The following is a 14,361-nucleotide window of genomic DNA, read 5'->3' on the forward strand; positions in this document are numbered from 1 at the left end:
AAAAACTTAGTTTTGATTTGTTTGGCGAGGAGAGCAGTGACAATGCTGCCGCCTGGAAAAGCGAAAGTTAGTCTGACCAAGAGATCGCCAGCGTGGGCATATTTCGAGGAAGCTGATAGCGTAGCGAGATGCAATTCGTGCAGCCGCGAGTTCGTCCGTCAAAGCGCCACAACCAACTTGTTCCAGCACCTGATTTCTGCTCATAAAGACCAGTACGCCGCTGCGGTAGGGAAAGGATCAGCAACCCAGTCGACAGCAACGGCGACTACCAGCAATGTTGAGCGCAGTGACAATGCGACGAACAGTGCTGGAATGAAGCCCGTCACGTTGTTCTTCGGCACAGATAACTTGCGAACGTGCGACAGCAGGCGCTCAGGCATGTTGACGGAGTCGATCATCGACTGGATTGTCGATTCCAGTCGACCCTTCTCCATTGTAGATGACAGACGACTGATCGTTGATGTTTAATGGCAGAGAAACACTGCACATATCACGTTGCAAATTTCATTTTGGTCTTTTTGGGGCCTGTGTGGATCTTTCACCCATACGTACCTGTATATAGTTAAACAAATTTAATTGTTTTGCTGTATACTGATGTCCAACATGACACGTATAAAACTTGTTCGGAAAATCGGTAAAACCAATAAATCGATCGTTAGTGTTATTGGTTAAAGGGGAACTGTCACCAAAAATTTTCTTTGTCTTATCTTGTAGTTCTTTGGCTCCTGATCACGATGGTGTTATTCGTTTTTCTCTGCGATGACTGGAAGTGGGTGAAAACTTGAAAAGAAGGTGCCCAAAATTGTCCCGAAGTACCGAGTGACGTCACGCCGGACTTGACCTCCACGCGTACATTCATCGTCAAAACGAAGTCCAGCCCGTGTGCTCGTCGATCGAGCCAACTGTTCGATGTACGGTGCACGCTTGCCTTCTGAACTCGGACACTCGATGTGTACTGTTGTACACAATGAGAACGCCAAAAAGGGACAAAATAAACAAAAGTCGACTGCAGTTTGTCGCACTGGTACTTCCTCCACGACGCTCCAGCTCTTTGTTTTATTTGTGATTACGAAGGAGTGGAAGGATGTTTGTTTGCTGTTAGTGTGACACACATACCTCGTACTTGAAAATTATGTCGTTGTATCGAAGGTGGCGATGTTGCCCACCCGGCTCTGAAATGAAAGACGTCGGAGTTCGTCATCTGCATCTTCAGCAACATCGCCAGATGAATCGCCTTCACGTAACTACATTGCGTTCCTTTGGGGCTCGGGTTGGTGATGTTATCGCCGGCCGGAGGAGTATTGTTTTCTGCATACGCACTCATCATCGTGTTGTTCCTCACACGAAAAGTTCAAAACAACGACGTACTTCCGTGCTCACAAAATAAAACTTAGATCTTCCCGGAAGAAGTCAAAAAGGTGAAAGCTCAGCTGCTTTTTATTTTGATTTGGCTGTGTAGCTGCACGTGGGTCTCTGCCTCTTTGGCATTCTCCTTCGGTACGACGTACCCGGCCCATCTGTGTTACAGTTCAAAAGGCACACGTGCACCGTACATTGGAACAGCTAGCTAGCTAGCTCGATCGACGAGCACACGGGCTGGACTTCGTTTTTGACGATGAATGTACGCGTGGAGGTCAAGTCCGGCGTGACGTCACTCGGTACTTCGGGACAATTTTGGGCACCTTCTTTTCAAGTTTTCACCCACTTCCAGCCATCGCAGAGAAAAACGGATAACACCATCGTGATCAGGAGCCAAAGAACTACAAGATAAGACAAAGAAAAATTTTGGTGACAGTTCCCCTTTAATCGTTAAGGCAAAATGGGCAATCGTTTCGGCCCTACTGTTTTTCAAACAATAAGGGGACGGAAAAAGGTGTTTTAACTCTGAGTTTCACGCACTAAGCGATCATCAGAAAACAGTAATCGCTTAGTGCGTGAAACTCAGAGTTAAATCACTTTTTCATCCTCTTATTGTTTGAACTAGCTCTGCCTTTCGGTATTGAGCACACTCTTGGACAGCCTGGAACCTCTCTGTTTTTCGTACAATCATGTATTTCTATAGACTGCCACTATGTGCTGCATCGATGTTCATGGTATCGGGCATGGTGGTGGCCTGGCACGAGCGAACTTTCCTTAGCCAGATGTGATTCTCAACAGAGTTTTGTGGTCGGTGCCTCGGTGGTAGCGCAGAAATGCAAACTTTACCCTTTCTGTATGTTCTCATGTACGGCTGATGCTGCGGTAAGTGTCTGCTCCGAGCGTCGGAGCTCGCGCTTCCTGCCGACTGACTTGACACTTGACTGACTCACGACTGCCATCCAGAGCACACGAGAAGTCCATCGAACCTTCCACTCGGCAAACCAGCAAGAAAGCACCACTCCCTGCTCAATACACAGTGTTTCGGGGAATTCACCCCTCATCAGTTGAGCTTGAGTAGGCTAATGGAATTTCTGCTCCAAGTCAAGTGTCAAGTCAGTCGGCAGGAAGCGCAAGCTCCGACGTTCGGAGCAGACACTTTCTTCACAAATCTATGTGTGTCCCAGAATTTTGTCTGATACACACATGTTTGAATGTGTTTCTTACCTCTCCACTATGCGTAGGAGATTGCACCAGGTGTTCAGCTCCTACCAGTAAGTGACAGAAAATGTTCACTAAGTCCATGATGCTGCTGAACCACTTCCCAACGATTTGACGGTGTCGTTTCCGAGTGTTTTAGAGTGCAAAAGCGACAAGCACGAAATTTGAGAATTGAGATGCTGAGCTGAATGAAATCAACAGCTCTAGTGGCAGCTCAAGGCTCCAGGCAAAAGTTTTCACATTAAATCTAGAAAAATAACTACATGTATGCACCTCAAAGCACGTACCCAAAACTTTAACATGGATTTAAAATTTTAAATACAATCTGCACGCAAAGGAATCTTTTTTCGGCCATTTATCCGAAAATTAATGAAAGAAATTGACTTGTCGCGTTTTGCATCTAAGCCATTCAAGTGTAATGTGTTGCTAAAGCACAATTTCTCTGACATATGGTTGATGGGCGACGGCTGGGCGAACCAAGGTGAGACCGAGGTTCCGATATCGTCTGCCGCCATTGCACACTGCCTGACCTCACGGCCCAGAACATATCCGGTTGTCCAGGTCAGGCCCGGAGAACCCAGAATCTAGTTGCAGGGGCTTCGGAAGGCATTTTAGGGTACTTCGTAGTACGGTCGGACATCTGAAGTATCATTTACTCGAGGGGTGGCTGAGATGAACATGTTGGCAATTAGTAGGGCCCCGATCAGTGTACTATATTGGTTCTACGGATACCTGAGGCAAAAGGTGGTACGGTCATTACCGTAGTGTGTTCAACCCACCCCCCCCCCCCCCTGCGTTGCCTTTAGGTCTGAGTTCTGCATTGCTGTTGGTGTGTTTCCCCGACAGAATGTGAAGGGCCTGCAACTGGAGATCATCCTCGTTGTCAAGATTCCGACGGGCAGGGTGAGAGCCGAAATTGTTGTATCTGTAGGCAAATGCCATTTTTGATTAGTAGTGCCAGGTGGGCCAACAGATGAAAGTGTGTGTCGACGTTAAAAAAAATTACGGATCGCGCGAGACTCGGCTGGAGGCCAAGTTTTTCGCATCTATAGGAACACCACCACCCTTCTATGGATCACACCTCGATGCTATGCTGACGCTATGCTGGAGATTATTTTGTATTTGGGTACCGGTGAATTGATATGTGTTATACCTGGTGAGCTGATCTACTCACCTCCCACCGCTTTGGGAGCTGCATCTGCGCCTTGATCCTGGAAGGGTGGTGGCGTTCCTACGGATACGGAAAACTCTGCCTCTAGCCGCCGAGTCTGACGTGAACCGTGAAATTGTTTATTTTTTATTTTGTTAAACCAACTAAAATGCCAAACATTAAGTACAAGCACATCAGACTGAGAAGCATGCAGACATGACCTGTGGCGGCAGTAGTGGTGCATGGTGGTCAGGTCATGTACTGGATCAATACGCATGAGATAACCGCATGGAAGCAAGGCAGTGGGAGTACCGGAGTACGTTGGAGAGAAAATATTAAAAATTTGTTGTTGCGGAACAAATGTTTTTTCTTCTTCAGACATTGGCTTTTGAGTGTAATCAGTGATTGAAGAAATCCGTAGTCGGTTCTGTGTCGCAAATACGTGAATGTGTTGTTGGTTTTATATGGCGTCTTTTGTGAGCCTCCGTAGCCTAATGGATATGGCATCGGCCTCCTAAGCCGGGGGTTGCGGGTTCGAATCCTGTCGGAGGTGTATTTTTTGTATTTTTTCTCAATCAGTTTGTTGTTTATATAGGGGCCATCCACAAATACCGATATATTTTTCAAGACGATATTTGTTCCTTTCTCCCCCCGCCCCCCCCCCCCCCTCAAAACGAACATACACAGGCTTATGCTGGGGATCGATGTTTTTTAATGTAGTGCAATCTCCTCATGACACGTGAACAACAACAACTCCAAATTCACCGCACCATCGCCACAGTCGCATAACCTTGCCGTGGCAACATTCACGAGGCTGACTTTCACGTTTTGTAGGTCATCAACTTCAAGTTTATACAGTGCCCGTTCACATCTAGAGATCGATATTTGTTTAACAAAGACGAGACGAACAGAGACCAAACCCCCTCCGCCAGTCCTGCTGCCATGTCTATCCTCGTCACTCTGTGCTTTCATGGTTTATAAAACCCACCGTATTGTTGCATGTGCAATGAACTGCCGGTCTTCTCCTCTACTAGACATCTGTCGGGGTGGCGGTGCGTGCCTCCGAGGACTTGAAAACGATGACGTCAATTCTCGTCGGCGAGGAGGTAAGGCCGTCCCTGTCAAGATTGTATTTTGTATTTTATTGTATTTTTACGGCTTCTGCTGTGGCATCGCTATCGTTGCCTCCGCCTCTGGCGATGGGCATCAAAGGTCACAGGTCAAAGTTCAAGGTAACAGAGCCTGCTGCACGCATTCTCAAGTATCATACGCAGTCTAGTTTTCTCAAGTATCATACACAGTCTAGTTTTCTCTCAGTCTCTTCCATGATAAAGAGTACAAGTATACGCTTCACGTTGTTTAATTTTGTAAATGAGAAAAAAACCGAGTGTTGAATCGCTTTTGTTTCACCGTGAGTTGGCCCTCCGTCGTGTTGAAATCTCACATTGCAACATGAGGAGTGCCATTTTGACCGTGATATCTCACATTTGAAATTGAAAAAAACGTGAAGTGTGAACTTTCTAATGTTCACCATGGTGTTTGCCAGCTCTCTGTCTCTCTCTCCCGTGTCGTTCCGCCCAAGTACGGTCAATATCATCCTGATCTCCATTGTCCCAGTACTGTGCGGGGGATATGGTTTGCAATAAGCCTTACAAAGTGAAGCCCGCTCCTTGCTCGTTGTGATAGCTTCTCTTGCCTGTGAACACGACCCCTGGGCGTCTGACCTGCGGGTTGTGCCTCCGGGAAAATCAGCCAGCTCGAAAAGAATGCTCGGTACCATGCTGCATACAGTACTGTCCGTCGCCGAAGAACTGGGGGGGGTCAGCCTCCTAGCCTAGATCATTTTATTTCCATGTATAACAGTCTGTGCACAGACTCCTCAGTTGACTTGCCGTGTATACATTGGTATGCTGTGCTTGATGAAATTCTAGCCTGGTCGTTCTCCGATACTCCGTTCTTTGGCGCCCGGCAGTACTGTTCTTGAGCATGGGTGTTAGCAGCCCACTTAGTACTTTCTCAACTCTTCTCTGTGAACTTTTCTCTCCCTTTGCACTGGCTCGCAGAACCTCCACGGTCCCCTTAACAACACCGACCTGCCGGGAGACGACTTTAAGAACTTCAACTATCCGATGGGCAGTGCAGACGAGACGAACATGGAGAACTGCTCAGCTGCTTGCGGTGAGCGAGTAGTGTAAAATCAGAAATTTTCGGCGGGTAACATTCTCAGTACCGTATTTTTAAAGTCTTTTAAACACCAATACATCATCCAAAAAAGATCAGTGCGTGTTTATACTACGCTGGTAAAATTAACAGTGATAAACAGCAGGGAAGATGGAAGATGTCTGTACAGGCAGACCTCGCTTAACCGCACACATCCGTTTTCCATAGAAAATATCCGCATGGGCGAGGGAACCGGATAATCGAACACACATTCTGTACGCATGAATGCCATATGACCGATCTTTCCACTCCATCCTATCATTATCCCATTCTGGCTAGATGCTCTATGGTATTTCTGTGCCAGTAATAATGTTGTTGGTCTCCTATTCTCTGCTGCACACATGCTGTGTAGATGCTCTGAAGGAGTGTGTTGCCTGGACATACGTGAGGGCCGGCGATCCTCACAACCCTCGCTGTGCGCTGAAGAACGTCCTGCCAAACGTTGTGCCTCGATCGTGTTGCATATCCGGGACGAAGAACAACTCTGCTGTCAGCTCGTAAGTTGGGCAAGCAGAATTGCAAGTAAAGGTACCGGGATTCACTGTAGTACAGTCAACTTCGCTTGTAACGACACTCGGCGGCGGGGCATCAGAAAATTGTCCTTATTCGCGAAGTGTCGTAATACCCGAAGTCTCATTATATATGTCACAGTTGGATGGGACTTTGCTGTGGGCATGAAAATTATGTCGTTATTCGCGAATTGTCGTTATATCCGCAGTCGTTATTAGCCAAGTTGACTGTACAGTCGTCGCCAGAAAAATCCGGCCAATGCCATGGATACAGTGCAGTATGGTACGCATTCACCGGCGGTACTTCATCGCCGGTTCATGCTACATGGTGGCATAGTGACAGGCATGTATTTACAGTAGCAGCACAGCACTCGGAACAGTCTGTGCTGCACTCTGCCTGCATGCTGCAGTCGGGTCGACGGTCGAGCACTTCACTGAGTGTACGTAGGCCTGGCAGCAGCAGCAGGGCATGTGCCGTGTGCACTAGGCTGGTAGAATCTACTACGGTAGTGCATGCGGCCCGTGCACCGTACAGCTACCGGCAGCTAGCATAGCATTGGCCAGAATTGTTTTGCTGATGACTGTATCACCCTAGTGTTGGGGCATGCTCAAGCACAGCCCGTCTCAGTGCCACGTGGGCAGGCCACGACTAACCCCTTATGTCAATTCAGAAATTACTAATCTCTGGCCGTTTTCGAATGCAATTTACGATGAGTACGGTTCATATCCCCGGTTCTAGTCCGGCCTGGAATGCATGCTGCACTAACTGGTGTGTGTACATGTGTGTGTGTGTGTGTGTGTGTGTGTGTGTGTGTGTGTGTGTGTGTGTGTGTGTGTGTGTGTGTGTGTGTGTGTGTGTGTGTGTGTGTGTGTGTGTGTGTGTGTGTGTGTGTGTGTGTGTGTGTGTGTGTGTGTGTGTGTGTGTGTGTGTGTGTGTGTGTGTGTGTGTGTGTGTGTGTGTGTGTGTGTGTGTGTGTGTGTGTGTGTGTGTGTGTGTGTGTGTGTGTGTGTGTGTGTGTGTGTGTGTGTGTGTGTGTGTGTGTGTGTGTGTGTGTGTGTGTGTGTGTGTGTGTGTGTGTGTGTGTGTGTGTGTGTGTGTGTGTGTGTGTGTGTGTGTGTGTGTGTGTGTGTGTGTGTGTGTGTGTGTGTGTGTGTGTGTGTGTGTGTGTGTGTGTGTGTGTGTGTGTGTGTGTGTGTGTGTGTGTGTGTGTGTGTGTGTGTGTGTGTGTGTGTGTGTGTGTGTGTGTGTGTGTGTGTGTGTGTGTGTGTGTGTGTGTGTGTGTGTGTGTGTGTGTGTGTGTGTGTGTGTGTGTGTGTGTGTGTGTGTGTGTGTGTGTGTGTGTGTGTGTGTGTGTGTGTGTGTGTGTGTGTGTGTGTGTGTGTGTGTGTGTGTGTGTGTGTGTGTGTGTGTGTGTGTGTGTGTGTGTGTGTGTGTGTGTGTGTGTGTGTGTGTGTGTGTGTGTGTGTGTGTGTGTGTGTGTGTGTGTGTGTGTGTGTGTGTGTGTGTGTGTGTGTGTGTGTGTGTGTGTGTGTGTGTGTGTGTGTGTGTGTGTGTGTGTGTGTGTGTGTGTGTGTGTGTGTGTGTGCGTGTATGAATCTTGCCACTTCAACTTTCTAGTCTCATGGTGAATCGTACGATGACTGGTGGCACGGGCAATCTTGGCCTGCGGGTAAGTATCCGTAAAGTCCTGCTGATTCTGTTCTCGGTACTGTAACCGGGAATTTTCGGTGGCGTAATATTTTCGGTGCCGTCATATTTTCGGTGGCGTAACATTTTCGGTATTTCCCCAAATCAACAGTTCGGGAGCGCGAAATTTCGGTAAACCAGCTTTCCGCACTGCAGTCGGCATGCAGGTACGTATATTTCGGTGCGTTTTATTTCAGGCAAAAATTACCTGTACTGAAGTTACCAAAAATGAAACTCCACCGAAATTTACGGTTTTACAGTATATTGATGAAAGTTCCGCAACAAACAGTCGTGCAACACCAGAAAATTGTTTCATTTTTGGACAAAGCGCGGAACCTCTAGGGATATCAGACCACAGTCATACGCAGTGTACTGTATTTTCCGGAGTATAAGCTGCACTTTAACCACAACTAATTCACCAAAGCTTGTACTTTTACTACGATGGTTAAATTCACGGCGCTAAACCCTGAGTGTAGATGTCTGTATTTCATGACAAAAATAATGAAGCTGGTCAGCGGCTTATACTCCAATGCGGCCCATACCTCCATAAGATGCAGGAGTTACAGCAGCAGCAGCAGAGACTTGCATTTTCCAACTAAGTACACATTCCTATTGTCGGCTGATTGATTCTTGGAAGAGGAAGGCGAAGAAATGGGAAGAAGAATATAAGAACAGATATCGCTGCCATCTCGCGTGTGCTGCTGCTGCTGCTGTAACTGTCACTGTTGTTGCTGCTGCTGTTTGAATCTTTTATTCTCACGATGGCCTGTGGCCAATAAGAGAAAAAGAATTACAGGCACGGGGATCGGATAAAGAGAAATCAAAGTTTAGCTGCTTGCTGAAATAGTAGCAATGGTAATAATGAGTTAATCACATAGGCTGGGCGCAATGGGGCTATAGATGTGCTGAGCAATGTGAGCAAGTACATATGGAAGAGATGACAAGAGGTAGGATGTTTGCTTTGAAATCTCGTCTGGGGTTGATTTACCGGAGGCTGAGTGGGATGCTATTAAAGAGATCAAGAGAAGCATAGATGGGGGGGGGGGGTGTTGCTGTTGTTGCGTTGTTGCTGTCGTTATTGCAGCTATTGCTGTTGCTATTGCTGCTGCTGCTGCTGCTGCTGCTGCTGCTGCTGCTGCTGCTGCTGTTGTTGGTCTGCAGAGTGGCCCACTACCAATGAAGCCTTCAGACAAAGAACTGACACTGCGAGTGTTTGTCGACCACTCGATGGTGGAAGCCATTGCACAGGTAAGCCAGCCGTTTTCCCATGTGCAGTTCAGAGAATTTATGGGTTGGGGTCAATGTCAGCATGCTGATTGGGGTCACTTTAATCTAGAGTCGCTTCGGATTGAAGCGGCTGGGTGCAGAGATGCCAGTTGTGTTATGCCACACGACCTGCCCTATCCATTCCATATGCAGCAATTGATAATGAGCGGTGGAGACATGTGTGTGTGTGTGTGTGTGTGTGTGTGTGTGTGTGTGTGTGTGTGTGCGTGTGTGCGTGTGCGTGCGTGCATCTTTGTGTTGACGTACTGTGCTTTCAGAGCGGCCGTTCCTGTGTAACGGCTCATGTCTACCCAGATGCGAGCAACGACATGGTTGGCTTGGTGAACTTTGGAGATGGTCCTGTTGAGGTTGTGTCTCTGGATGTGTATGAGATGGATTCGTGCTGGGTACAGTGACCAGTTTTAGGAGTTGCTTGATAGCAACAACAGTATCGTGATACGTCTCTATGCGTTGTTGGATGCGAGGATCAGCGTACCACCAAGCTGGCTTGCTCCAAACAATGCATGGTGTGTTCACTTGCTGCTGTAACTGATGCCCAGGTTTTGCTATTTTCCTTTTCACGCACAAATTCTTTCTCCATGCAGGCAATTCTTTTGTTTGCGGATGAGCGTGCCCTTTGCGTGCATTGCCTATGCACTCGTTGAGGTGAAATGAAACTACATGTAGCTTCAACGAAAGCTCCGCTGAGAGCTGCTGTCAATCGTGCTGCGTCTATGCCCGGGTTTCTCCCGTTCGTAGTTACGCCCTACAGCATGTACCAGCAGAACGTTTAGTCAGAGAATAATTCCATCCAACTCTAAGAAAAAGGGGAGTTCATCCAGTCGATGATTTCGTCCTTGGATCAAACACGTATTGAAAAGCTGGACAGAAACTGAAGTTAGTCGGGCATTAAACTTAGTCTCGAAAGCTCGTTGGGTGGAAGGGAAGAAAGTAAATTCCCCAGCAATATTTCTGGCTTCAGTCATGATAGGATGTGCATTTCAGGACCGCTGGAAGCAGTTATTGATTTGCCCGGTGGTATCACGGCCTTTCATGCTGTGTGTATGATACAACAGGTACACATGCCCTCCACAGTAGGAAACGCTTGTTGCTGGCCAACACGTTGTTTCCGGTAATAACCGGACCAACTGGACCGGTTCCGGCGGGCCTGCATGTAACTGTCAAGTACGGTACTGGCCAGGTGAAATCCAGACAGGTGAAATCCAGACAGGTGAAATCCAGACAGGTGAAATCCAGACAGGTGAAATCCAGCCAGGTGAAATCCAGACGGGTGAAATCCAGACAGGTGAAATCCAGACAGGTGAAATCCAGACAGGTGAAATCCAGACAGGTGAAATCCAGACAGGTGAAATCCAGACAGGTGAAATCCAGACAGGTGAAATCCAGACAGGTGAAATCCAGACAGGTGAAATCCAGACAGGTGAAATCCAGACAGGAGAAATCCAGACAGGTGAAATCCAGACAGGTGAAATCCAGCCAGGCGAATAAAAATAGCAGTGGGCGCTACTCAGCCTTAGCACTACAAACACTGATCTGTGCACTCGAATGCGGCGCTACTGCTCTCGTGGGCATTGAAATCCAATGGGATGACCGGGGACGGCACTCTTACTGCTTGTAGCACGTACAGCCACTGTAGTTTATGTACACAGTGCAGAAATGGACCAGCAGTCAGCGGCCCATGGCTGCAAGGCCAACGCGCTGTGGCCGCTTGACTTCTCAGCGGATTTCGATGTCCGCTACATTAAAATGATGGGTTGGATTTCTCTGGCCAGAACTGCAGATCGGGAGGGTCGCGCTCACAGCTGTCGAAGAGAGCATGAGTGCGTGTTTGCACTAAAACTGTGAACTAAAATTGACAGGTGCATGCATTTGCAAAGTATTGAACATGAACCACGAACTGTGTGACCATGGATATCGTTATGAGTGCCTATGGCGGCCGAACATACCCAGCCCACATACCCGGCCCACATACCCGGCCCACATACCCGGCCCACATACCCGGCCCCCATACCCGGCCCACATACCCGGCTCACATACCCAGCCCACTACACACATACCCGACCCACATACCCGGCCCACATACCCGGCCCACATACCCAGCCCACATACCCAGCCCACATACCCAGCCCACATACCCGGCCCACATACCCAGCCCACATACCCGGCCCACATGCCCAGCCCACAAACCCGACCCACATACCCAGCCCACATACCCGACCCACATACCCGGCCCACATACCCGACCCACATACCCGGCCCACATACCCGGCCCACATACCCAGCCCACATACCCAGCCCACATACCCGGCCCACATACCCGGCCCACATACCCGACCCACATACCCTGCCCACATACCCGGCCCACATACCCGACCCACATACCCGGCTCATGAACCTAGCCCACTACACACATACCCAGCCCACATACCCGGCCCACATACCCAGCCCACATACCCGACCCACATACCCGACCCACATACCCGGCCCACATACCCGGCCCACATACCCAGCCCACATACCCAGCCCACATACCCGGCCCACGTACCCAGCTCACATACCCAGCCCACATACCCGGCCCACATACCCAGCCCACATACCAGACCCACATACCCGGCCCGCATACCCAGCCCACATACCTGGCCCACATACCCAGCCCACATACCCGACCCACATACCCGGCCCACATACCCGGCCCACATACCCGGCCCACATACCCAGCCCACATACCCGGCCCACATACCCCGCCCACATACCCCGCCCACATACCCGGCCCACATACCCAGCCCACATACCCGGCCCACATACCCGGCCCACATACCCGGCCCACATACCCAGCCCACACCCGGCCCACATACCCAGCCCACATACCCGGCCCACATACCCAGCCCACACCCGGCCCACATACCCAGCCCACATACCCGGCCCACATACCCGGCCCACATACTCGGCCCACATACCCAGCCCACATACCCAGCCCACATACCCAGCCCACATACCCGGCCCACATACCTGGCCCACATACCCGGCCCACATACCTGGCCCACATACCCGGCTTACATACCCAGCCCACATACCCAGCCCACATACCCAGCCTACATACCCGGCCCACATACCTGGCCCACATACCCGGGCTCACATACCCGGCCCACATACCCAGCCCACATACCCGGCCCACATACCCGGCCCACATACCCAGCCCACATACCTAGCCTACATACCCAGCCCACATACCCGGCCCACATACCCAGCCCACACGCGGCCCACATTCCCAGCCCACATACCCGGCCCACATACCTGGCCCACATACCCGGCCCACATACCTGGCCCACATACCCGGCTCACATACCCAGCCCACATACCCAGCCCACATACCCGGTCCACATACCCGGCCCACATACCCGGCCCACATACCTGGCCCACATACCCGGCTCACATACCCGGCCCACATACCCAGCCCACATATCCGGCCCACATACCCAGCCCACATACCCAGCCCACACCCGGCCCACATACCCGGCCCACATACCCGGCCCACATACCCGGCCCACATACCCAGCCCACACCCGGCCCACATACCCAGCCCACATACCCGGCCCACATACCCAGCCCACACCCGGCCCACATACCCAGCCCACACCCGCCCCACACCCGGCCCACATACCCAGCCCACATACCCGGCTCACATACCTGGCCCACATACCCGGCCCACATACCCAGCCCCCATACCCGGCTCACATACCCGGCTCACATACCCGGCCCACATACCCAGCCCACCACCACCCAATGCACAGGGATTTGGAGAAACACCTGTGATCAGCATCATGCCACTCCTCGAGTGGGTACATTCCTGTCCTGTCCTCTCCTGGCATGATCACTATACTGCATTTGCTTCTGTTTTTTACGTTCTCGCAATGCCTACTTTCAGAACATTCATTTTTTCGTTCATTTTTGACACACACACACACACACACACCACTCGACATACTTCAGCATGTACTGGATGTGGGTAGCCACCCAGCAGAATGAAAGAAGAGCAAGGAGAATGAGAAAGAGAAGGAAGACATGTGCGACCATGAGTCCATGATCGGCCCGAACCCACAACTTCTCGATTGGAAATCGACTGCACATACCACCAGTCACCGCACCATATGGGATACACACGTGCACGTGCATACACACACACACACACACACACACACACACACACACACACACACACACACACACACACACACACACCCACCCACCCACCCACCCACGCACGCGCACGCACACACGCACACACGCACACACACACACACACACACACACACACACATGCACACACGCACGTGCATGCACACACACGTACACACGCACAGCCACCCGGTGCGTCCCACTACCGGTATTTAACCCTGGTTCGGACTCACAAAAGGTTTCTCGGCGCATTTGTTCGAAGCAGGGGATCGCCAAAAAGTACTAGACATGGTTAGCATTTTTCCGTATTACGCTTAAAAGTCCAACGGTACTCGTACCCGGCAGCACCCAAAATATCGTCGGTTTGGTATCGTTTCGACGATATAAAAGCCTCTTTATACCGGGAGAGCGAAACGGTACGATTCCAACTAGGGCGACGTCACAAGCGGATCGTTGTATCAGAAACCGAAATGCTAACCAAGTCTTGAAAACACACAAAAACGGTACAGGCCAACAATCGAAGTTAGCGTGAACGGTAAAATGCTAACCATATCTGTCTTCTGATCCCGATCATGATCCTTGCCCTTGGTTCGGCAGTGACCAGCGATACGATCTTTACTGTGCGACTGTGGCTATGGGGTGCATGGATTTCTGTTTCGCACGAAAGTCGATTTCAAACCATGGAGAAAGAGCTTGTTTTTTAATAACAGCAAGAGTACTCTTGATAACAGTAACAGTTTACTTTGGCCAAGGGT

The 14,361-nt window shown here is 50.1% G+C and overlaps 1 protein-coding gene and 1 non-coding gene across 2 annotated transcripts in view; both read left to right on the forward strand.

Annotated features, from left to right (window-relative positions):
- LOC135826656 (uncharacterized) overlaps nucleotides 1-10,117 on the forward strand; it is a 17,651-nt gene extending 7,534 nt beyond the window's left edge. Inside the window, exons 10-17 of the mRNA XM_065339256.1 lie at nucleotides 2,601-2,630; nucleotides 3,424-3,480; nucleotides 4,762-4,833; nucleotides 5,791-5,905; nucleotides 6,300-6,444; nucleotides 8,075-8,126; nucleotides 9,305-9,391; nucleotides 9,688-10,117. Coding sequence (XP_065195328.1) covers nucleotides 2,601-2,630; nucleotides 3,424-3,480; nucleotides 4,762-4,833; nucleotides 5,791-5,905; nucleotides 6,300-6,444; nucleotides 8,075-8,126; nucleotides 9,305-9,391; nucleotides 9,688-9,825 — 696 coding nt within the window. The 3' untranslated portion in view covers nucleotides 9,826-10,117. The remainder of the gene's footprint in view (nucleotides 1-2,600; nucleotides 2,631-3,423; nucleotides 3,481-4,761; nucleotides 4,834-5,790; nucleotides 5,906-6,299; nucleotides 6,445-8,074; nucleotides 8,127-9,304; nucleotides 9,392-9,687) is intronic.
- Trnar-ccu (transfer RNA arginine (anticodon CCU)) lies at nucleotides 4,208-4,280 on the forward strand. The gene has a single exon. It is a non-coding gene; the product is annotated as a tRNA-Arg (tRNA).
- Nucleotides 10,118-14,361: the final 4,244 nt, after the last annotated feature.

This window comes from Sycon ciliatum, chromosome 10, assembly GCF_964019385.1.
Source record: "Sycon ciliatum chromosome 10, ocSycCili1.1, whole genome shotgun sequence".
Lineage (NCBI taxonomy): Eukaryota > Metazoa > Porifera > Calcarea > Leucosolenida > Sycettidae > Sycon > Sycon ciliatum.